At 39.3% G+C, this 25,976-nt stretch overlaps 2 protein-coding genes across 2 annotated transcripts in view; one reads left to right on the top strand and one right to left on the bottom strand.

Annotated features, from left to right (window-relative positions):
- LOC106081672 (O-acyltransferase like protein-like) overlaps window positions 1-25,976 on the bottom strand; it is a 185,777-nt gene that overhangs the window by 104,724 nt on the left and 55,077 nt on the right. The window lies entirely within an intron of this gene.
- LOC106086630 (uncharacterized) overlaps window positions 1-25,976 on the top strand; it is a 79,188-nt gene that overhangs the window by 46,594 nt on the left and 6,618 nt on the right. Inside the window, exons 11-19 of the mRNA XM_059369844.1 lie at window positions 410-868; window positions 10,785-10,934; window positions 10,996-11,151; window positions 11,185-11,368; window positions 11,437-11,602; window positions 14,938-15,017; window positions 15,075-15,188; window positions 21,935-22,272; window positions 22,336-22,466. Coding sequence (XP_059225827.1) covers window positions 410-868; window positions 10,785-10,934; window positions 10,996-11,151; window positions 11,185-11,368; window positions 11,437-11,602; window positions 14,938-15,017; window positions 15,075-15,188; window positions 21,935-22,272; window positions 22,336-22,466 — 1,778 coding nt within the window. The remainder of the gene's footprint in view (window positions 1-409; window positions 869-10,784; window positions 10,935-10,995; window positions 11,152-11,184; window positions 11,369-11,436; window positions 11,603-14,937; window positions 15,018-15,074; window positions 15,189-21,934; window positions 22,273-22,335; window positions 22,467-25,976) is intronic.

Below are 25,976 nucleotides of genomic sequence, written 5' to 3'. Positions count from 1 at the left end.
ATATATGACATTCTGATACAAGCAGAGTATATCTTCCAAAGCCAGGGAACCAGTCTATCAGACAAAGCTTGTAATTCAAGCGGTGATACATCATCAGGGCGTGGCGACTTAAAGGAATCGAAACTTCTTATCGCCCAAAGGATTTTCGTCTCAGGCACAATTTCCCTAAAAACCTTCTTCTGGCGCCATGTTGTCCTTTGGAAAATTAAGAGCTTAAAAGCAACACAAAGTGAATTCGGTTTATGCTAAAGTGCTGTTCTTAATTCAGTATTCGTGAGTTAAGAGTGCTTTCAGTTATAGAAAACATATTCGCAGTCTTTTTCATATAAATTTCTCTATATAACTTCATTAAATCGAATTTTATACAGTGATCATGCAAATTCCTAATTTGTATCTTGTTTTTAACCAGTGACCAAATACCGCCAAATGCCTTCACTTTATGAATTGGACGATTATGATGAATGTCTTCAGCAACAAAATGCTTCATATTGCATGGTCTATATCGAAATACAACCGAACAATAAATCAACGTTGTGGCAGCATATTTGGAACTTTCAAACGTCATATAAATTCCGCTACCGACATGATATATTGTATCGTGGTGTTTGCACTACAAAATGTAGTAAATATCCCAATGGCCCCAGTATAGAAAAACTAAATAGAGAAATTATAGCGGATTCTCAACCAGTTAGTGAAAATATAGTAATGATTGACAAGCTGCATCATCTATCCCGAAGTCAAAATTTAATTTCTCTATATGAAGACCAACTGCACGAGTGTCTTAGCAATGACTTTCTGGAGAAGTACCACCTTAATGTAAAAACCTTCTTAACATATTGTGAAAGTTTTCAGGAGCCGCTGAGTAAAGGTAAATATATAATTTTTTTGTATTTTGTTGAAGGGCTATTTAAGCAGGTTGTGTTTTTTTTTTCAAAAAGAAAACAAATCGTTTTCATTATTCTTCTCGTCGTTTCATTGGCAGTTGCTTTTTTCAAACTTTATCATGACAGAGTTTATTAAGGTTCCAATTTAAAGGTATTTTTTATGTGTATACACTCATTGAAATTTTTTATTAAAAATAGCAAAAAAGTTTGCTAAAACAACAGTTTTGTTTCCTGAAAAAGGGAAAGCAGACATGACTGCTGTTTCAGCAAACATAGTGCTATTGCTTTAGCGAATATTTCGTACTGCTATTACAGCTAACAAAATCTGCTGTTTTAACTACAGTTGAACCTCGATTATCCGGCTCGCTTGGGACCGAGCTTAGAACGGAAAATTGAAAAACACGATTAATAGAGTTTTTTTTTAATGTCATTAATTATGTATGTATATGAATATTGTTTTAAAACAAATATATTGGGTTGCCCAAAAATTAATTGTCGGTAATATAGTAGTAATATAGTCGGCGTTGAAAATTTTTTTCAACGGCTTGTGACTCTGTAAGTGCATTCTTTCTTCTGTCAGTTATCAGCTGTTACTTTTAGCTTGCTTTAGAAAAAAAGTGCGCGAAATTTTGTTTACATTTGTTTGTTTGGCGTCAATTTTTAAATGGGTGCCACATGTATTGAAAGAAATTCATTTAAGAAACCGAATCAACGCTTGTGATATGCACATTAAACGCAATGAATTCGATCCGTTTTTTGAACGAATCATAACTGGAGATGAAAAATGGATTGTTTACAACAACGTTAGTCGAAAACGATCATGGTCCAAGCATGGTGAACCAGCTCAAACCACTTCAATGGCTGATATCCACCAAAAGAAGGTTATGCTGTCTGTTTGGTGTGATTGGAAGGGTGTGGCATATTTTGAGTTGCTTCCATGGAGCCAAACGATTAATTCGGATGTTTACTGTCAACAATTGGGCAAATTGAATACAGCCATCAAGGAGAAGCGACCAGAATTGGTCAATCGTAAAGGTGTCATATTCCACCAGGACAACGCTAGACCGCACACATCTTTAGTCACTCGCCAAAAACTGAGTGAGCTTGGCTGGGAACTTTTGATGCATCCACCATATAGCCCTGACCTTGCACCATCAGACTACCATTTATTTCGATCTTTGCAGAACTCCTTAAATGGTAAAACTTTCGGCAATGATGAGGCTATAAAATCGCACTTGGTTCAGTTTTTTGCAGATAAAGGCCAGAAGTTCTATGAGCGTGGAATACTAAATTTGCCAGGAAGATGGCAAAAGGTTATCGAACAAAATGGCAATTATATATTTGATTAATGTTCATTCTAAGTTTTATTAAAAATTCATTAACTTTCTTTTAAAAAATCCGCAATTACTTTTTAGGCAACCCAATACTTACTCACTCTCTTTAATTGGCTATGACAGAACATTTGTTCCACTAGCCGAACCTAGAATAGCGTTCCAAGCGCCTCGATCTTCTGTGCTCATTCTAAAATCTCTGAGACCAAGTTTCGAGGTTTCTCCCACCACTTCCCGGTTTGCGTATACCACCGTATTTGCCTTCAAAAGACTTCTTTGCTGGAGCTTCTTCATCCATTCTGGCAACATGACCTACCCAACGCAGCCGTTGTATTTTGATGCGTGCAACTATGCTGTCATCGTCATACAGCTCGTGATTAATACGTCGCCTATATTCTCGTTTAACGCAAACTGGTCCATGTATTTTACGAAGAATCTTACTATCAAATACACCAAGCTCTGCCTCATCTGCTTTCATAAGTACCCATGTAACATATAACAACACGGGTTGTATCAATGTCTTGCATTGTGTAATCTTCATGTGTCGAGAGGTGGCCATGTTTCTATTGTAAACTGCTTACTTAGTCCAAAGTAGCACCTGTTTGCCAGTATTGTTCTTCGTTTTATCTCAAAACTGGTTTTATTCTTTTCGGTTACGGCGGTGCCGAGTTAGATAAAGTTACTGACTATCTCAAAGTTGTGATTCCCAACTTTTGAGAAAGATAGTGCACTTAAGTTTTTGTTGTTGACCAACTGCCCCTACCTGTTAAATTAATCTTGGTCTGCTCCGATTTTACCTTGCAAAACATGCTGTTTGTATTTGAAATGCTCGTTCGATGTCCTGCTCCTAATTATGGTATCAACAATCCGTTCCATGATTTTGAGTAGAAAGAACGTAAGGCTTATAGGTCTGTGAGCATTTGGTGTAAGAGTAACTTTATATACTTAATTTCTGACGGATCGACATGGCTTTATCATCCATGAATATTAAAACTATCAAACGAAGCTTATATACTGTGGATATCATGACATATGTTCTTTAAATGACTTTGTCATATATATTGGGTTGCCCAAAAAGTAATTGCGGATTTTTCATATAGTCGGCGTTGACAAATTTTTTCACAACTTGTGACTCTGTAATTGCATTCTTTCTTCTGTCAGTTATCTGCTGTTATTTTTAGCTTGCTCTAGAAAAAAAGTGCAAAAAAAGTATATTTGATTAAAGTTCATTCTTAGTTTTATTAAAAATGCATTTACTTTCTTTTAATAAATCCTCAATTACTTTTTGGGCAACCCAATATATGAGCTTTATCATATAATGGACCGATATGGATCGTACGTGTCATGGCTAACACGTTCAAAATGTCAGCCCAATGGGATAGTAATTGCGTCTGTAGAGGTTTAAGAAGCCAAAACTAAAGATCGGTTTATATGGCAGCTACATCATCGGCTACATGAAGCGATTTAAACCATACTTGGCACCTAGATAAATTTAACAGGTAAGAGCAGTTGCCCAACACAAAAAAATTAGTACACACATTATCTGTCAAAATCAGTATTTAGTGCAACTCTGATTTTGAGTTTGTTATTAATTTGCGCCATTAAATTAAATTAATATTAAAACTCGTTGACAGATAATGCACTTGGCGATATAAAATTGTACTCAAATGCTTGCTGTACACTACCTGGGTTAATATGTCTTGCTTAGCACAATTGTCCCATAAGAATTGCGCCCTCTAGAGGCTCAAGAAGTCAAGATCCGAAATCGGTTTATATGGCAAAACATGGACAGATATGGCCCACGGTAAAGCTAAATCGACTTAGAATGTCAAGAATAAATATACTTTGCTGGGCATAAATCGGACAAAAATTGTTTTTTTAGGGATTCAAAAAACCAAATAGGAGGCCATATATATTTAGGGCCTTATGTGTGCCCTGGTACTGGAAGCAGTCTCCAATCAGATACACTAAGAATATTAGGACTTTAAAAAATATGTATTCATTAGAGGAATGATGATGATGATGATCGCCGGTTGAATTACAAGCTGTGTCTGATAGACTGTCTCCTTGGCTTAGGGAGATATACTCTGCTTGTACATACCTGTTAGATGGAGGGTCACAGAGGTCGTTTTCATTACATACCACACAAAAATAGTCTGTCATCCTTTATGCTGAAGATTCTAGAGAGCTTGAAACACATCTTTGGGCCAATATCCCTGGGGATCCCCGTCTCGGCAACAGCGTGCATATAAACCAAGGGCAAATCCACTGAAACAGCCCTGCACGACCCAGTCGCCTACATAAAGTGTTTTTGACTTTGAAGGTGCTTTCAACGTTAAAGTTTCTAGGCATCAACACTACCGTTGGAAAATGTATCAATAACTTACTTACTATCTTGGCTTGTTACCTGACCCATCTAGTCAGCAGAGAAATGCCTCAGGGGGTGTATTGTCTCATCTACTTTGGAATATAGACTTATACAACATATTATTGTCTCTGGATGAAAAAGGTGTAAGTATTGTTGCGTATGCTGAAAACAGCTCTTTTACACTGAAAAAAAAGTTGGCCGAAATTTAAAGATTTTTCCTTATTCATACGATTATAGCAATATCTACGAGTCAAAGAACCAAACGTTTAAAATAAAGATGCTATCTAAAAACTAAATTTCATATCTACTAACGGACATGACACCCGGTTTCAAATTTCGATCGCTGATTGATTCCGATTTTACTTCATAGATGACTGGCCAATTATTATTTTTTGAAATTGGGAATGATTACTTAAAAAGTTGTAAAATTTATCATCTTTAAATTAAATTTGCTAATCTTTCGCTCGAATTTCAAAAATTAGGAAAACATTTTTTTAGTGTAGAGATATACTTCAGGAAGCCTTACGTACGACACCCCACTTCGTTCAAGTTCTCAAAGAAATAAGGACCTAAAGAAGCACTTCTTCTGACTGCCAGTGCGGAACACACACGGCAGATGTTCCATGGTTTCTTCTTCCTCGACATTCTTACAGCTTCGGCAAAAGTCGTTACTGGCAACCTTCAGTCTGTCAGCATGTTTTCCGATCAGGCAGTGACCTGTCATAACGGACACAATGACTGAGATGTCTGTTCTAGCCAGTGACAGCAATGCCATAGACCTTTTCAAGTCTAAATTAGACCACATAGTTTTGCAATGGTCACAGCCCCCTCTTTGTGACCATCTATCTATCATTCGTTGTCCTTCGGGCATGGTCCTGAAAACTTAGCTTACATGTCGCTAGAGGCATATCCACAGATTCCAGTACCACTGGAATGTGTAGGGTAGTTCCTAGTCCCACATGCTCGTCCGCTTTGCAATTCCCTGGGATATCTCTGTGGCCCGGCACCCAGAATAGGTGAAATTTTGAACTGTTCAGCCATCTCGTTGGGAGATCTGCGACGGTCAAGGGCGGGTTTTGTTTTCAGAAATACGTTCTGCAGGGGTTTAATGGCTGCCTGTCTGTCTGAGAAGATATTTATGCCAATCGTCGTAATGACATTATATCTTAGCCATTCCATATCTTCCTTAATTGCAAGGGTCTCCGCTTAACACGCACTTCAGGAGTAGGGTAACCTCTTTGATATGACCAGTTCTAGATCTTTAGAGTACACCCCAAAGCCCACCTGGTCGTCTAGTTTGGAACCATCCGTATAGAAGTCTATGTAAACTCTATTGCCACGGATATCGTAGTTCCAATCGGTTCTATCAGGTATAGTGGTACAGTACATTTTATCAAAAAGTGGCTCAGGTAATCCACACTGCCTGGAAAATGGAAAATGGTATTAAGGATAACACAGTTTCCGTAGTCGCCACATGACCAATGATAAAGCTCCCTTAACCTCACGGCTGTGGTCGCTGCAATTTGGATAGCCACAATGTCCAGAGGCATAAGGTGTAGCATTAGATTCAGTGCATCAGATGGTGTCGTCCTCAGTGCGGCTGTGAAGCACAAACAAGCCGTCCTTTGGATCAGGTTGAGTATTGAGCAGTAAGTGGACTTTTGAAGCGCCGTCCCCCAGACCACAACACCATATAGCATTATAGGCCTGGTTATAAGAAAGGCTTTAAAGATTTGTATGCACCAATATTTTTAAGATAAATTATTGAGAGTCGGTGACGATCCGAAGAGTTGCTGCCGATTTTTGAGTAATGTTTTGGGTCGATTCAATAAAGAAAATGACAAGGTAAAGGTCTAGATATTACATGACTACTTTATGAATTCGGTAAGTTATTTAAAAAGTCCCATAACCGGTAGATCGCTTTATATGGCAGCTTAGGGGGCATAGGCAGCCCTCATTTTTTTTAAAATGGAAAATTGCCAAAATTCTTGTTGGAGTGAAATTGGAAAATTGTGGTATTCGGTGCAGGAACTGACACATCGGTGTTGACATTTGGTCATGAAATCAGAGCTGAATTTTTCACTGATTGCCAACACAGTTAAAATATCTTTTGGAAGTTGTATTAATGGCTTCGGGAGGCCACCGTATCGCAGAGGTTAGCATGTCCGCCTGGGTTCGAATTCTTGCGAGACCATCAGAAAAAATTTTCTGCGATGGTTTTCCCCTCCTAATGCTGGCAACATTTGTGAGGTACTGTGCCATGTAAAACTTCTCTCCAAAGAGCTGACGCACAGCGGCACGCCGTTCGAATTCGGCTATAAAAAGGTGGCCCTTATTATTGAGCTTAAACTTGAATGGGACTGCACTCATTGATATGTGAGAAGTTGCCCCTGTTCCTTAGTAATTTGCAATTTGCATTAATGGCTTCGAACGCTTGTCAACGGCACCGGCTCTTGCTGCTGCTCGTGTGCCCGGGATCGCATTAACGACGAAAAAACCCATGAATAGAGCTGCCTTAGAAGTTAGGAAAGAGGTATGGTAATGAAATTTGGATTATGGTAAAGTAGACAACTGAAACCAGTTACAACAATTTTTCCCGTCATGTTTTGGGGAAAAATTGGCTTGTCGAAAGTTGGCAATTTTTTTTATCCCCAAAATCTAACGAAAAAATTTCTTGAAATTCTTAGGAGTGAGATTTCTGGAATCCATTTTAATGTCTCGTTGCATTTGATGGATTCTAAAAAAAAAACATACGGCAATAATCCAACTTCTTTTGACACCAGTTTCTATTTTATGCCAAAATCATAAAATTCAGCTTTCGCTAAATGGTCATAAAATATATAGAAAGTGATTTTTTTTCCTAGGGGCTCCGAAAATTTTCAAAAATTTTTAACAGTCAAAATATTTGAAAAAATTGCTACGTCAATATAAATTCTCTTAATTATGAATATACTATAATATGCCTGGTAGCTTGGCTGCCCCCGATGGTACAGCCAATATCAAGGTGTAACTGTATCGCAATCTTAATAGCTTTAGCCTTATCCGTAAAGAAAGAACATTTTAAATGTTTTAGTGCTTAAATGTACGACTTAAAAAAAAAAAATCTGTCAAGGTGTTATTGTATTGCAATTTAGAAATCTTTAGCTCAATTCGTAAATAAAGTACCATTTTGTTCGTTTTAGTACTTAAATGTACAAATTTCAAAAAAATCTTCTAGTCATGCGTTAAATTTTAAAATTTCACAGATGTAGCTCAGTATGTAAATAAAGTGACGTTTTAGTAGCAAAAGGAACGAATATCAAAGAAATCTTCTAGTTTCTCGGTGCATAGTGCCTAGATGTAACTGTATTCCAAATTTCAGAGCTGTCGCTCAATCCCTAAAAAAAGTGCCCTATTGTACGTTTTAGTACCAAAATGAGCGAATATCAAAAAAATATTTTAGTCGTCCGGTGCATACTGCCAAGATGTGACAATATTCCAAATTTCAGATCTGTAGCTAAATCTATAAAGAAAATACTAAATAGTACCAATTACAGCATGTAAGTACATTTTATTCCACTCCTGGTATGATTTCAGCATTTCTTATTTGGTACAACTTATCGTATATTTGTCAAGACATCGATCATTTTTAGCGTTCTACGTTCGTTCTACGTTAAAGTAAATAAGCTATGCGTACCTTTTGGTACCAAAATGTATGATTTGTTCAAAAAATATCACTTAGTCAGCTAACAAATATTTCTAAGTAGAATCTACATGTAAAAATTTCAGAGCTCTCTTTCAATTCTTAAAAAAAGTATGAAGTTGTACCAAATATGGTACTAAACGTACGTTTCATCCGTTTCCATTACTGTTTTTCGTATTTTTATACCCACCACCAAAGGGGTATATTCATTTTGTCATTCCGTTTGCAACGCATCGAAATATTCATTTCCGACCCCATAAAGTATATATATTCTTGATCAGCGTAAAAATCTAAGACGATCTAGACATGTCCGTCCGTCTGTCTGTTGAAATCACGCTACAGTCTTCAAAAATAGAGATATTGAGCTGAAACTTTGCACAGATTCTTTTTTGTCTATAAGCAGGTTAAGTTCGAAGATGGGCTAAATCGGACTATATCTTGATATAGCCCCCATATAGACCGATCCGCCGATTTAGGGTCTTAGGCCCATAAAAGCCTCATTTATTATCCGATTTTGCCAAAATTTGGGACAGTGAGTTGTGTTAGGCCCTCCGACATTCTTCGTCAATTTGGCTCAGATCGGTCCAGATGTGGATATAGCTGCCATATAGACCGATCCTTCGATTTAGGGTCTTAGGCCCATAAAAGCCACATTTATTATCCGATTTTGCTGAAATTTGGGACAGTGAGTTGTGTTAGGCCCTCCGACATTTTTCGTCAATTTGGCCCAGATCGGTCCAGATTTGGATATAGCTGCCATATAGACCGATCCTCCGATTTAGGGTCTTAGGCCCATAAAAGCCACATTTATTATCCGATTTTGCCAAAATTTGGGACAGTGAGTTGTGTTAAGCCCTCCGGCATTCTTCGTCAGATTTGGATATAGCTGCCATATAGACCGATCCTCCGATTTAGGGTCTTAGGCCCAAAAGAGCCACATTTAGTATCCGATTTTGATGAAATTTGGGACAGTGAGTTGTGTAAAGCCCTTCGACTTTCTTCGTAAATTTGGTCCAGATCGGTCGAGATTCGGAATGAAAGGTGGTTTACATATATACCCGAGGTGGTGGGTATCCAAAGTTCGGCCCGGCTGAACTTAACGCCTTTTTACTTGTTTCTCTCAAATTTAAGCCGAGTTTTGAAATTCTAGCTCTACCCGTTCGCCCTATGCACCGTTCACCAATTTTGTACCTTTTTGGTACTTTTTTGTTTCTAAATATGCAAAACTTCAAAAACTCCAAAAGTCCAAAACTCTTTTGGCATCCCAATTAAGGTTACCATAGTGTACCTAAATTCCAAAATTCAAAGCTCTAGCTCAATTAACAAACAAGGTACCATAAAGTACCAATTGCGGTACTAAACGTACCATTTTTCCCACTTCTCACTTCCAAACAGACACATTGACGGTCCCTCAACCTTATCCCAACAACGCCATCCAAAACCAAAAGGGGATAATCCCAATATCGGTATCAAATAAAAGGTATTGGAAACGAATATCGTATTAAAATTTGCATCCAAGTACCCAGCTGGTTTGGGGTGTGTAGCACAAATTTGATATCCATATTTGAGTCGAAATGTCTGAGTGCCATTCCTTCTCTAAAGAGCACTTCTCATTACCCTCATTTTTAAAACCACCAGATCTCGGAAATTGGTAATGCGATTCGTTCGAATTTTTTTTTGCACTCTCACAAATCATGGTTTCTATTGTTAGGGTCGGGTACCTCGGTGGCAGTCCACAGCCCGCCAAATGGGCAATTAGACCAATCACGACAATATAGAGCTCAGACGAAAGGTGCTTGGGAGAAAAAAAAACTTATTTGAACACATGGCTCGTTTTAAGAACTGTCCCACCCGTTTAAATTGATTGATTTTCGGGAAATTGATACTAATTTTGGGGGCAACGTTCCTGGGGTCCACCCTACCATCAAACAGGATTTATTTACAGATCATGTCATTATGGGGCTCATATTAAATGTATTTGAAAGTAGAGCACGAAGCGTATATTTACATTAAGGGCCAAGTGTATCTCTAAACCGAAAATATTTACCAATACGATAATATAGGACTCAAAAGAGAGGTATATGGGAGTGGAGTAAAAATTTAATCAGGAGCCGATAAGGGGCACACTTCTCACACATTAATAAAAGCTTTCCCATTCAAGTTTAAACTCAATGATAAGGGACTTTTTTATAGCCGAGTCCGAATGGCTTGCCCCAGTGGAACACCTCTTTGGGGAGAATTTTTTACTTGACCATGCATGGCAAATGTCGCCAGCATTGGGAGGTGATCAAAACCGCTTTAAATTTTGTCCGATGTTATCGCCAGGATTTGACTGCAGGCGTTCAACGTTATAGGCGGACATAGGCTACAGTGGCACGAATTCGATATACACATTCAGGGCGAAGTGTCACCACCCTGAATAGATATTAGAGAGTTAAAGAAGGCGAAGGGGAGCGGGCTCTATCCAGCTAGTGTTCTATAAAATTTATAATAATTCTGTATGTATCTTTTATTTTCAGGACTTTGGTACAACATATCGGTTTTCCTTTTGATTGCAATTGTCATTGCAAACCTTCTATCAACCTGGTATGATTTTCGCTTGAAATTACAAAAAACTTCAAAGGAATCTACCGGTTCAAATTATTACTCTATACCTCATAGTAATCCAGGTAATGAGATAATTTGTCAAAGCTCTCAATTCGTATCGTTCTAAATTTATTGTTGTTGTAGTTCACAGATATATGTGCGCCTTCTCTTTATATCGCAACTATCGCCGCATAATGATGCCCAAAAGCAATGCCATGGACAAAGATCTTCGGTTTGTTGATGGCATTCGGACTTTATTGTCATGTGTGATTGTTTTGGAACACATTAATGGTTTAGCATGTATGCCATTGGTCAACCCCTAGTACTTTGAATGGCTTTATCTCACCACATATCAATTGATAATGCAACACATTGTGGTCATTATTGAAATATTCTTTCTATTGACAACTATGCTCTTGTATCTAACCTTCCAGAAAGATCAGCACATAACACCGACAACTTCCCTAAAGGAGTGTGCTACGACATTCTTTCGAATGATTGTATCGAGATATTTAAGGTAAGACAGATGATTACAATCAGTTCCATCTTGAAAACCATTATAGAAAACTTGTTTGGCCTTTACAGATATATCCCCTCGATATTATTGCTGGTGGTATTTACATCCCATATTCTTTTACAATTGAACAATGGACCTCTTTGGAGGCATGTGATGGAGCCGCAGGTGATCTTTTGTCGCAGTTTTTGGTGGTCGCACCTACTTATGAAGGACACATTTGCTGGGAACGACAATGTATGTATGTCCAAACAAATTTTATAACCACCACAGTAGTATGGGCGTATACTTTCTTCATCATTTAATTTGCAACACACAACGAAATATCCATCTATGACCTCTACTCTTTTTCTGTAAAACTAGTCAAACCGGGCCCGCTCCGCTGCGCCTTCTTTAACACTTTTATATCATTTAGGGTTGGGACACTTAGCCCTGAATGTGTATATCGAATTCGTACCACTGTAGCCTATGTCCGCCTGCGTTCAAATCCTGGCGATAACATCGGACAAAATTTAAAGCGGTGGTGATCCCCTCTTAATGCTGGCGATATTTGCCATGCATGGTCATGTAAAAAATTCTCCCCAAAGAGATGTCGCACTGCGGCACCAGATTCGGACTCGGCTATGAAAAAAAGTCCCCTATCATTGAGTTTAAACGTGAATCGAAAAGCTTTCATTGATGTGTGGGAAGTGTGCCCCTTCTCGGTTACTGAGTAAATTTTTACTCCACTCCCATATACCTTTCTTTTGGGTCCTATATTAACGTATTAGTAAATATTTCCGGTTTAGAGAGACACTTGGCGCTTAATGTAAATATACGCTTCGTGCTCTACTTTCAAATACATTTTATATGAGCCCCATAATGCCATGATCGGTAAATAAATTCTATTTGAGGGTGGGATGGATCCCAGGGACTTTGTCCCGAAAATGAGTATCAATTTCCCGAAAGTCAATCAATTTAAACATCAAATAGCTTTTATATAATAGGGAGGTGTTTTCGGGTGGGGCAGTTTCCCAAACACTTGGCTCTTCAATTGGATATCAAATTCGTTTTTATCTCTTAAGCACCTTTCGTGGTCTATATACCCATTTGGCGGGTTTTGGACGGCACCCGACCCCAACAATAGAAACTATGTTTTGTTTTGACTGTGAGAGTGCAAAAAAAATTTCGAATGAATCGCATTACCAATCTCCGATATCTGGTGGTTTTGAAAATTAGGGTAATGAGAAGTGCCTTTTAGAGGAGGAATGGCACTCAGACATTTCGACTCAAATATGGATATCAAATAAGTGCTGCACTCCCAAAATCATTTAATGTGAGTCCCATATTGCCATGGTCGGTAAATATGAGATGTTTGCAGGGTGATTTGAGGTGGGACGGCCACCGGCACTTTGCCCTGAAAATATATATCAAATTCGTTTTCAACTCTCAAATACCTGTCATTTGAGTCCCATATTGTCATAATGGGTCAATCAACCTTTTTGACTCATTTTTGAGCTTGACTTGACTAGACTTGAGCTCAAATTTTAATGTCATATTCGTAGTCTACACCCAAATACCTTTCATTTGAGTCCCATATAGACACGGTCGGCTAATATGACCATTTGGGGGTGGGGCGACCTCCCATTACTTGGACCTAATTTTTTATGCCATATTTGTAATATACTGTGGAATACTTTTCATTTAAGGCCCCTATTGACATGAACGTCGAATATATCTGTTTAGAGGAGTTTTTGGATTGGGGAGACCCGCTGGTACTTGGATCCAAATTTTAATACTATATTCGCTTTCTACTCTCTAATACCTTTCATTAGATACCCATATTGTGCCTATCGGTCCACTGTCTGTTGTTTTTTGGTAACGGGGGAGGGTCCACCCCCTTCCGAAATCTATTTTTCGTTCCTGACCATATTCGCAATCTACTCCCGTATACCTTTCATTTGAGTCCCATATTGTCATGATTGTCCAAAAAACCTATTTTAGGGGGTACTGGTGTTGGGGCGGCCCCCCAGTTACTTGGACCCAATTTTTATACCCACCACCGAAGGATTCATTTTGTCATTCCGTTTGCAACACATCGAAATATCAATTTCCGACCCTATAAAGTATATATATTCTTGATCAGCGTAAAAACCTAAGACGATCTAGACATGTCCCTCCGTCCGTCTGTTGAAATCACGCTACAGTCTTCAAAAATAGTGATATTGAGGTGAAACCTTGCACAGATACATTTTTTGTCCATAAGCAGGTTAAGGTCGAAGATGGGCTATATCGGATTATATCTTGATATAGCCCCCATATAGACCGATCCGCCGATAAAGGGTCTTAGGCCAATAAAAGCCACATTTATTACCCGATTTTGCTGAAATTTGAGACAGTGAGTTGTGTTAGGCCCTTCGACATCCTTCGTCAATTTGGCTCAGATCGGTCCAGATTTGGATATAGCTACCATATAGACCGATCCTCCGATTTAGGGTCTTAGGCCCATAAAAGCCACCTTTATTATTCGATTTTGCTGAAATTTTGGACAGTGAGTTGCGTTCGGCCCTTCGAAATCCTTCGTCAATTTGGCCCCGATCGGTCCAGATTTGGATATAGCTGCGATATATACCAATCCTCCGATTTAGGGTCTTGGGCCCATAAAAAGCGCATTTATTGTCCGTTGTCGCCGAAATTTGGGACAGTGAGTTGTGTTGGGCCCTTCGATATTTGTCTTCAGTTTTGCTCAGATCGGCCCAGATTTGGATATACCTGCCATATAGGCCGATCTCTCGGTTGAACAATGACTTGTACTTATAAGCATTTGGTCTAAATCGGATATGTCTATATAGCTGCTATGGGGCATAAGGTATGCATTTTTCACTGGATTTTGACGAAAGGTGGTTCACATATATACCCGAGGTGGTGGGTATCCAAAGTTCGGCCCGGCCGAACTTAACGCCTTTTTACTTGTTGGGTAGTACTTTTGGGGTAAGGGGTGGATCCGCCCCCGTCCGATATCAAAAAATTATATAGCCTATGTTTCCTTCCAGACCAACCTACACAATCTGTGAAAATTTCAAGGTAATCGGTTCAGTCGGTTTTGAGTCTATACGGAACAAACAAACATACAAACAAACAAACACAAATTCAATTTTATATATGAGATTCTTTTGTTAAAAAACTTTTTTCAATCCAAAATATTCAAATTAAAGCCTCTTATCAGTATGTGATCATTGAGTTTTAGACAAATATTGGGTTGCCCAAAAAGTAATTGCGGATTTTTTAAAAGAAAGTAAATGCATTTTTTATAAAACTTGGAATGAACTTTAATCAAATATACTTTTTTCACACTTTTTTTCTAAAGCAATCTAAAAATAACAGCTGATAACAGACAGAAGAAAGAATGCAATTACAGAGTCACAAGCTGTGAAAAAATTTGTCAACGCCGACTATATGAAAAATCCGCAATTACTTTTTGGGCAACCCAATATTTCCTAGTGTTATTCATGAAATGACAAAGAATATGCATAGTTCCTACCCTATGGTGGATTTAACAAAAACATGCATACATATACTTTCTATCATTTCAGTGTATGGCTCATACCTGGTATATTTCAGCCGATTTTCAAATATATGTCCTATTTTCGGCTGTCTTAATTGTGATCACCAAGTAAGCAGGGGTTTTCCAATAAAATAAGTTACCATCTCATTTGCATTTTTATTTCAGATATCCAAAATGGAAAATACCGGTGTACTCTGTCATAGGAATGCTAGGAATGACGCTGCCCAGTATTGTCAGCTACTTCAATAACTTGGAATCCCATAGTACGTCAAGTTTGGAGTAAGTTCAAGATTATGGTTGCAAACTTTCTGAATAGTTCGCAAATTAAAAACGCAATTAATATTTTCTACGCTCAATCTAATTTGTTATTCAAAACAGCAAAAATATTTGCTAAAACAACTGTTTTTGTCTGCTGAAAATGGGAAAGCAGACATTGCTGCTGTTTCAGCTAACATAGGGCTGCAGTATTAGCAAACATTTCTTACTGCTATTTCAACCAACAAAATCTGCTGTTTTGAGTACACAAGTTTGCTGAAAAAATGTATGCTACTTTTTATGGTTGCCAGTTAACTGTTTTGATAACTTTAAGCATTTTTTAGATTTTTTGTAGAAATTTTGTTGGTAGAGATGATTTTAATTTATGGAATATTACTGTAAAGAATCTACCTGATCCATCCATTGGTATACATTTCGAAATAAGGCTTAGCTAGTTCGCATTTTTTGTAATTGCTCTACTAGTGTGGAGGCCACCGTAGCGCAGAGGTTAGCATGACGCTGAACACCTGGGTTAGAATCTTGGCGAGACCATCAGAAAATATTTTCAGCGTGGTTTTCTCCTCCAAATGCTGACAACATTTGTGAGGTCCTATGCCATGTAAAAACTTCCCTCCAAAGAGGTGTCGCGCTGCGGCTAGCCGTTCGGACTCGGCTATAAAAAGGAGGCCCCTTATAATTGAGCTTAAAAGTAAAATCGAACTGCACTCATAGATATGTGAGAAGTTTGCCCCTGTTCCTTAGTGGAATGTTCATGGGCAAAATTTGCAATTTGTAATGTGGACATGACTGGCATGGCCTTTGGTATATAAAAATTTAAAGAAAAATTGTTATGGAAACTGTACATTCACTGTACATTTACACATGTGCTCTATTTTTATACCCTCCACCATAGGATGGGGGTATACTAATTTCGTCATTCTGTTTGTAACTCCTCGAAATATTCGTCTGAGACCCCATAAAGTATATATATTCTTGATCGTCATGACATTTTAAGTCAAACTAGCCATGTCCGTCCGTCTGTCTGTCGAAAGTACGCTAACTTTCAAAGGAGTAAAGCTAGCAGCTTAAAATTTTGCACGCATACTTCTTATTAGTGTAGGCCGTTTGGAATTGTAAATGGGCTATATCGTTCTACGTTTGGATATAGCTGCCATGTAAACCGATCTGGGATCTTGACTTCTTGAGCCGCTAGAGGGCACAATTCTTATCCGATTTAGCTGAAATTTTGCATAAGGTGTTTTATTATGACTTCCAACAACTGTGCTGAGTATGGTTGAAATAGGTCCATAATCGGATATAGCTGTCATATAAACCTATCTGGGATCTTGACTTCCTGAGCGTCTAGAGTGCGCAATTCCTATCCGATTTGGCTGCAATTTCGCACGACGTGTTTTGTTATGACTTCCAACAACTGTGTTAAGAATAATTCAAATCGGTGCATAACCTGATATAGCTGCCATATAAAGCGATATGGGATCTTGAGTTCTTGACCCACTAGAGGGCGCAATTATTATCCGAATTAGCTGAAATTTTGCATGAGGTGTTTCGTTCTGACATTCAACAACTGTGCTAAGAATAGTTCAAATCGGTTCATAACCTGATATAGCTGCCGTTCATAACCTGATATAACTGCCGCCAAAAAACCAAGTTTTTTGGCGGCAGTACTTTTGCCTTCACCGCCAAATCGTCTGCCCTTACATTTCCCCTTACCCCGTTGTGGCCCGGCACCCAAACGATGCGGATTTTACCAACTCAGAGAAGGCGTTCATCTCCTTCTTACACTGCAAGACTGTCCGTTGTGGTTGTTATTGCCCGTATGGCAATTTTACTGTCGATAAAGATATTCACACTCTGAAGATGTTCACACTCTGAACGCACCACACCACTTCACGCATTCCATGATCGCCCGGATCTCCTCCTGCAGGATCGTATTATGGTCAGGCAGTCTAAAACAGATCTCAGTCCCTTGGTCTATTCAAGCTCCTGTAGAGCAAGTGGACTATTCTCGGATTCAGGCCCAATTTGAGCCTTCTCAGTACGCTCCTGAATGTGACACTTCCAATTCAGTTTCCTGTCCAAGATCACACCTAAGTATTTGACCTTGTCAGATATCGAAATCGTCTTATTGAGGAAACGCGGTGCGTTAAATTGGCCCACCTTCGTCTTCCTTGTGAACAGGCATATTTCAGTCTTCTCCGGGTTATCATTGAGACCTCTGGGTCTAGCCCAGTCATATGCCATATGCAAGACCCTTTCGGCCTTACTGCATAACTCGTTCGGATCCTTACCACTTAGAAGTATTATAACATCGTCTGCGTCTAATCGTCTAATAGGTCATTTATGGTGGTCACCCATAGGAGTGGCGATAAAATGCCCCCCTGTGGCGTACCTTGTGCCACTTTCTTCCTAATATTTATGACATTGGACACACAATTTATCACCCTGTTCCTTTGCATATGGGTTATCCAGTCTTTATGCACCGGATCCACCAGGTACTAGTCTAAGGATTGGATCAGTGTGTCGGTCCGCACATTGTTAAAAGCCCCCTCGATGCCAATGCATACCGCCAGGGTGTACGTTTTGGCATCGAAGGATTCTTCTATTTTATGCACAACCTCGTGCAGGTCAGCCTCCACCGACCTGCCCTTGACATAGGCATGCTGTTTGTATCTGAACTGGATGTCCAATTCTTTATCATGGTGTCCACAATACGTTCCAACACCACCGTTGCCTCCTACCAGGCTTTCGCATTATACGCAAGTGAAAATTTTGGCAACACAAGGTGCTTCTTTCTGTAGTAACGCAGGAAATATTCCATCAGGTCCGGGTGACTTAAATGGTTTGAAGCTCCTCAAGGATTCCTTCACCATAAATTCCGTTATTACAAACCTTCGATCAACGCCATTATTCCAAGATTCCAAGGAGACCGGTGTCTCCGTGAGTCCCTTTGTATCCGGTGGAAAATGGGTTTTCATCAAAAGCCTCCATGTCGTCTTCTAAAGTTTCAGTTTAGACATTGGTTATTGAGAGAAACTTTTTTATCTTGGCGGCGTCATCAACGTTGTTGACCTGTTCGCAGAAAAGCTTCCAGGAGGCACGTTTTGCCGGTAATATTATTATATTCCTTGAGCCGTGTGTAATACACATCCCAATAAACTTCAGGTTTTTTACGATGTGTTTTTCCCGAAGAGGACAACTATATTCGAAGGACCCCGTTAGTGCAGTTGAATTCTGTTGACATTTTCGTCAATGTCTTCAATGCTTTGAAAATCTAAATTATCTTGCCCAAGTCTTCTTCTGAGTAGCCTTCCGAATTTTGTCCAGTTGGTTTTCAACTTATTCTGGAAGCTTATCGGATTCGGCGCTGGCCGTGCTATTCTAAACCTAATGTAGCGATGGTCAGAGAAAAAGTGTTCCATGGAGACCCTCCAATACTGAACCTCATCGATTACATTTTCGGAAGATATCGTCACATCTAATAAAGGGTGATTTTTTTGAGGTTAGGATTTTCATGCATTAGTATTTGACAGATCACGTGGGATTTCAGACATGGTGTCAAAGAGAAAGATGCTCAGTATGCTTTGACATTTCATCATGAATAGACTTACTAACGAGCAACGCTTGCAAATCATTGAATTTTATTACCAAAATCAGTGTTCGGTTCGAAATGTGTTCATTCGCCGTAACGTTGCGTCCAACAGCATCTTTGAAAAAATACGGTCCAATGATTCCACCAGCGTACAAACCACACCAAACAGTGCATTTTTCGGGATGCATGGGCAGTTCTTGAACGGCTTCTGGTTGCTCTTCACTCCAAATGCGGCAATTTTGCTTATTTACGTAGCCATTCAACCAGAAATGAGCCTCATCGCTGAACGGTGAATGAACACATTTCGAACCGAACACTGATTTTGGTAATAAAATTCAATGATTTGCAAGCGTTGCTCGTTAGTAAGTCTATTCATGATGAAATGTCAAAGCATACTGAGCATCTTTCTCTTTGACACCATGTCTGAAATCCTACGTGATCTGTCAAATACTAATGCATGAAAATCCTAACCTCAAAAAAATCACCCTTTACCTCCTCCCTAATTCTATTAACAAAGGTAGCGGTGCTACCAATATTAAGTATTACTAGGTCGTTAGTATTCAAGAACTCTGCCAGGGCTTGGCCCCGCTTACCCTACGAAATGTGGTGAGAGGTCGCATCGCACCCTATTAGTACCTCGTTTCCTGTCTGTTTTGCTTTCCTCATCAGCCGTTGCAGCTCCGACGTGGTTGGCGGTGTCGGAGAGTGGAAAGGCAGATAAAGTGATGCCAGGTATGCTCCACCGTCTCCCTTTCTCACCACTATTGCATCCGACGTTGACAACTCTGGGGAAAATATGTAATTCAAGTTGATATGGTTCAGTCCAGAAACTTTGTTCTGGGTCGTCCATGGCTCCTGAATTAAGGCAATATGAATCTTACCCTTCCTGATTTTCTCCATCAGAGCATGCGTAGCAGTTTCGCTCCGATGGAGGTTTATCTGGATTACCTCAATCATTGGTCTTTCAGTAAATGGGACTCTTGGCAGTAGGTGATGATCTAATCGTGTTTCCTGTTTCCTGTCACTGCACTGGCTGATGTCATCGTTTTAGGTTCTTTGCCTAGTCTAGTCTTCCGACTCCTTATAAAGGCGGTAATGGTTCCATCGTCGCGTCCATGTTCGTTTGGTTGCAATGAGACTCCTGTCACTGCGCTGCCTAATGTTTTAATATTAGGAACTTTACCTATCCCAGCATTCCGAATCTTGAAGTGGGTGATGGGTCCGTCGTCGGGTTTCTGTTTGTTAGGCTGCGTTGGGTCTCTTGCCACTGCACTGCCTGATATTTTAGTATTAGGATCTTTGCTTATCCTAGTCTTTCCAATATTAAGAGATGACGTGATTGTCTCGTTGTCAGCCTCCTGTTCGTTGGGCGGTGTTAAGTCAGTGTTGCCTACAGTGAAAACTGCCTCCTTGGGAAGAGAGAATGTTCCATTTACAGAAAGTGCAAAATAACTGGGTGTTGCTGGACAGGAAATTGAACTTTAAATCCAACATTGTGGAAAGGGTAAGAAAGGCTACTCTTGCCCTATACACCATTGGCAAAAGTTGGAGGCTTAGACCGTGAGTCATGCATTGGGTATATGTTGCAATTGTCAGATATATAATGCTATATGGTGTTGTGGTCTGGTGGACGGCGCTTCAAAAGTCCACCTACTGCTCAATACTTAACCGTATCCAAAGGATGGCTTGTTTGTGCATCACAGCCGCACTGAAGACGTCACCATCTGATGTACTGAACTTAATGCAACATTTTATGCCTTTGGCTGGCTACCCAAATTGCAGCGACCACTGCCGTGACGTTATGGGAGCTATCTCATTGATCATGTGGGGGCTACGGACACAGTGTTATCCTTGATACAATATCCGATGTACCAGGCAGTGTGGATTACACCCCACCTGAACCGCTTTTTGATAAAAACTACTGTACCACTATTTCTGATAGAACCGATTGGAACTACGATATCCCTGGTAACAAAAGTTACATAGACTTTTATACGGTGGTTCCAAACTAGAAGACCAGGTGTGCACTCTAAAAAATTAGAAATGGTCATATCGAAAAGGTTACCGAATGACTGCAGTGTGTATCAAGCAGAGATCCTTGCAATTCAGGAAGTGGTGGAATGCCTAAGATATAATGTCATTACGACGACATTATATCTTAGCCAGGCAGCCATTACATCCCTGGAAAACGTATTTATGAACACAAAAACCGCCCCTGACTGTCGCAGATCTCTCAACGAGATAGCTGAACAGTTCAAAATTCACCCGTTTGGATGCCGGGCCACAGAGATATCCCAGTGAATTGTAAAGTGGATGAACTTACGAGACTAGGAACTGCCCTACAAATTCCAGGGATACTGGAATTTGTGGGTATGCCTCTAGCGCCATGTAAGCTAAGTTTTCAGGACGAAGTCCGAAGGACAACGAATGATAGATGGTCACAAAGAGTGGACTGTGAGCATTCCAAAACAATGTGGCCTAATCTAGACTTGAAGAGGTCTATTGCTTTGCTGTCATTGGCTAGAAGAGACGTCTCAGTCATTGTATCCGTCATGACAGTTCACTGTCTAATCGGAAAACATGTTGACAGACTGTAGGTTGCCAGCAACTATTTTTGCAGAAGCTGTGATGAGATCGAAGAAGAAGAGACTATAGAACACCTTCTGTGTGTGTGTCTCGAACCAGCAGTCAGAAAGAGTTCCACTTTAGGTTCTCATTCGCAAGTTATTGGGCTTTTTTAAGTGATCTGGATGGTTCAACGGTAGGAACTAGAAGGCATCTTCCTTCTTCTGTTCGTGTAGTATTACAATGGACGAAAACGTCTAAGTGAGTCTAATGGCAGACTGCCACTTAAACCGACCTAACCTACAGGAATTACGTATTCACGAAATTTTGATAGTTGGCACCCTCCTTTCTATGATGGTTAGCATAAAACGTTTGTAAGAAATTTGCTTGCTTATATTTCCTGTTCTTCAACAGGGCGAAGTGGAATCTTCCTTACAGTGAACAATATTTAATTTTCCATAGAAAACGATCTCGACAAAAAATTCTTCAACAAAAATGGGCGGGCATTAAGTTAATGGAGGGCAACTAAAAGCTTCAACCCAGCACAATTAAAATCTTTCTTAACTGTTTTTTACGTTTATATTTGAATTTTCAGAAGCTTTCGTCATTGGTATGCCAAGGATATGGAGACGGGCCTACACTTGTATGGCAGTATCTACGCCAATTTGAATGCAGCATTCATGGGTTTTGTATGCGCTGAATTATTTACCAGATGTCAAGCTAACGATGAGTACAGGAAAATGGTTGTTAGCTTTTTAAGGCCTATCCGCTCCTACTGCTGTTTAGCCATATTGTGTATTTGGTTATTGGGATCGAAATTGTTTTTCATGGAACACTCCATTTGGACAGCTTTATTCCCGATACTTCACAAAAATTTCTTCGTGATAACTTTTTGTGCAATTGTTATGTTGTACAATTTTTGCAACGGTGGTGGTACGTTTTGTTTTTCGTTAAAGGCAAAATACGTTTTTTCAAGTATTTTATTTCTAATTCCAGGTTTTCTTACATGGCCAATTTTCCGCTTTCTAGCAAGGATTTCGTTTCAATTATATCTCTGGCTTATTCCATTCATATTTGCACTATACGCCAGCAATCATCATCTTTGGGAAGCTTCTTATCCGTTAATGGTACGTATGTACGAACATAAATCATAAAAAAAAACTGCGAACAATTTTACCAATTATAAATAGTCAATAATTACTATAAATTTTTGCCCAAAATGGATATACACAATGTGACAGAAGCAAAATTAATGGAACCACGTAATTCAAAACTCTTGGGTTGGAGTTGTGCGATGAACGGCCATTAAAGTGTTCGTAAAAAAGTATTAAAAAAGTCCACTTCTTTTGACCTATAGATTCTATACAAAACCATTAGTTTAGGTTAGGTTAGGTTGAAAAGAGGGTGCAGATATCCGCCCCATACCACTATGGACATACACCTAAGCCGGTAATCGGCTTGTTGTGCGCTCAAAAACTATAACTATATATCCTCTAAAAAAAAATTATGTTAGGAATTCCGTGCTACTTACAAAATCCTTAATTGTTTTCAATACCACTCCCCTAAGTTGGTTCTTATCTGATTTTGTGCCTCCTCCTAAGTACCGGTATGTGTTGGACGCGAAAGCCGGGCAATGACAAAGGAAATGCTCCAACGTCTCATCATCTTCCCCGCATGTCCTACAGATGCTATCACTTGCCGCACCAATTTAACATAAGTGAGCTCATAGTCCTATGTGCCCCGTTATGATACCAATAGATATACTGACCTTCTTCTTGCTTCCTTTCAGTAATAGCCTCGTTCTCTCACGATCTGGATCCCCCCATAGGATTTTCACCGTCCTACCGACCGTTTCGTTGTTCCACAATGTTGCATGCGCATTCGTCGCCCACTCCCTTAACTCGGACGGCGTCGACCCGAAAGACTCCGGGTTAACCAAGTTTATTGAGGGCAGTCCTCTGGCCTTCACCGCCAAATCGTCTGCCCTTTAATTTCCCCTTACTCCGTTATGGCTCTGCACCCAAACGATGCGGATTTTCCCATCCTCAGAGAAGGCGTCAATCTCCTTCTTACACTGCAAGACTGTTCGTGACCTTACAGTCCTGGATGTTATTGCCCTTATGGCAATTTTACTGTCGGTAAAGATGTTCACACTCGACGTCCTCGCGTTAGCACCACACCACATCACGCATTCCGTGATCGCCCGGATCTCCGCCTGCAGGACCGTATTATGGTCTGGCAGTCTAAAACAGATCTCAGTCCCTGGGTTCTCAATGTAAACCCCCAGGCCCACTCTGTCCTCTAGCTTTGATCCATCCGTGTAACATGATCTTCCGTCAATCCAAGACTGTGCCTCTGGCAGCAGTGCATCGCAAGCGACTTCATGGTTCATCTCAGGTATCCGATCGGAAACTTCTTTCCTTCTTTCCACGTTTCCTATCGTCGCCTCGATCATACCGCGATGGTATGAGCTGTTCCCATTCTCAATCCATTCTCCCATCGCCTTAAGTCCCATAGCCGCAGTGGCTCCCCCACACTTAATCTGTATGTCAATGGGTCGGGAATCTAGAATAGGCTCCAGTGCCCTGGTGGGCGTGGTCCTCATCGCCCCGCCTATGCCAAGACAACATATTCTCTGAACCTGTAGTATGGTCCTCATGTTGCACTTTTTCTCCAAAGCAGTCCACCAAACTACTGAGACGTAAGTAAGTATTGGTCGAACCACACTCCTGTAGAGCCAGTGGACTATCCTAGGATTCAGGCCCCATTTCGAGTCTACATAGTGCCCAACATCTGTGAGCCTTCTCAGTACGCTCCTGAATGTGACACTTCCAATTCGGATTCCTGTCCAAGATCACACCTAAGTATTTGACCATGTGAATACAATATTACTGCAAATCGGACGAACGTATATGTGGGAGCTTTGTCTAAATATGAACCGATTTCGAGCAAACTTTATAGACATTGTGGAAGTCGTCAAGGAAAGCGTTGGACAAAATTTTGGGAAGATTGGTCCATAAATGCGCTTGCAGTGGCTCCAGGAGTGAAAATCGGGGGATATATCTATATATATTTATATCTAAATCTGAACCGATTTCTTTGAAATTTCGAGAAAATCGGTTAACAAATGACCATTTTGTTGCAGTATTACTGGAAATCGGACGAACATATATATGGGAGCTATATCCAAATCTGAACCAATTTCTTCAAATTTCAATGGGCTTTGTCTCTAGGCCGAAAAACGTGCCGATATCAAATTTGAAGACGATCAGATGAAAATTGCGACCTGTAGTTTGTACACAAATTAACATGGACAGACGGACAGACAGATGGACATGGCTACATCGAATCAGAAAGTGATTCTGAGTCGATCAGTGTCTATCTCTCTTCCTTTTGGGTGTTACAAACTAATTCACTAAGTTATAATACACTGTACCACAGTAGTGGTGTAGGGTATAAAAGCCGTTTATCCAATTTTGCTCCATATCATTAGTATCTTTGATTAAAAGCTGACTAATGTAAACAGATTTCACAAAACATATATGTACATATAGTTAATCTAAACTAATTTTATAGTTATAAATCGTAAAAGATTAAGGAAAAGAATTGCCGAAGGATCTTTGAGGCGATACATCATTGGGTTGTAGTCGGTATAAACATTTTTGAAAGAATCTCTACACAACCTTTCAGCTGTGAAATGAAACCCAACTGCACGTCTACAATATAAGTTCAAATAGTTGCCGATAAGAGTATTGCTTCGAAACGTCCCTTTTCCAAAACATATAGTAAACAATTTGCCACCTACTGAAAGTTTTTCTCAGCACAGGTAAATTTGTCTACAATTCAAAATATAAACAAGCCTGCTTTGTCAATGAGTCTCGTTTTAGAAGAAGTATATAAATATCAATTATCCTCGATAATTTCAAGTTATAAACCTAACCTTCGAGTTTTTCAAATTTTAAGATTTCAATACACGTATAATTGCATGAATGCTATAAAAACGTACATATGTGAAAAATACAAATAATGCATCTTTTTTAATGTTTTATGCAAATTAATGTGCTTACGAATAAAGAACAAAAATTTTCAAGTGCATATGATGATTTAGTTAGGAAATTTGTAATTACACTAAGCAAATCTTGGTATTCCTAGAAAGTTTTTGCTGTTGCTTAGTTCAGTTAAAAAATCTTTCAAACGAACTCCACTTTAAGAAAATTTTCAGTAAAACCCTGTGTATTTTTTAAGTTGCACGAAACTATTCAAATTTAAGAAATTTTATGAACTAATGTTTTACAAATTTTATTCAACTTGAAGAACATCGATTTTACGGATTGTTGAACTGAAAGCAACGAAACTTTTATCATGAGTTAATAAAAGCGTTGTCTACCAATAGAATATTTTACTTATTGAATAGAATTTTGATTTAGTAAAATTACTTACCAAATTAAAGTTTATGCACCATTTGCAACTAATTAAAGATGTGTAAAATTTATTAAACCAAATTTTATTAAAATGGCTTACTTAATTGGAATACGTTTTTTAATTAATTCTATGAACCACATTTTTCTGAGTGAAGTACGTGTACTCGTACTGACAGAGTTTTAAAGAAAACACTTAATGAAGCTAAGGGAAATGTT

This window comes from Stomoxys calcitrans, chromosome 5 (genome assembly GCF_963082655.1).
Source record: "Stomoxys calcitrans chromosome 5, idStoCalc2.1, whole genome shotgun sequence".
NCBI lineage: Eukaryota > Metazoa > Arthropoda > Insecta > Diptera > Muscidae > Stomoxys > Stomoxys calcitrans.
This window is presented reverse-complemented; position numbering and strand designations above follow the sequence as displayed.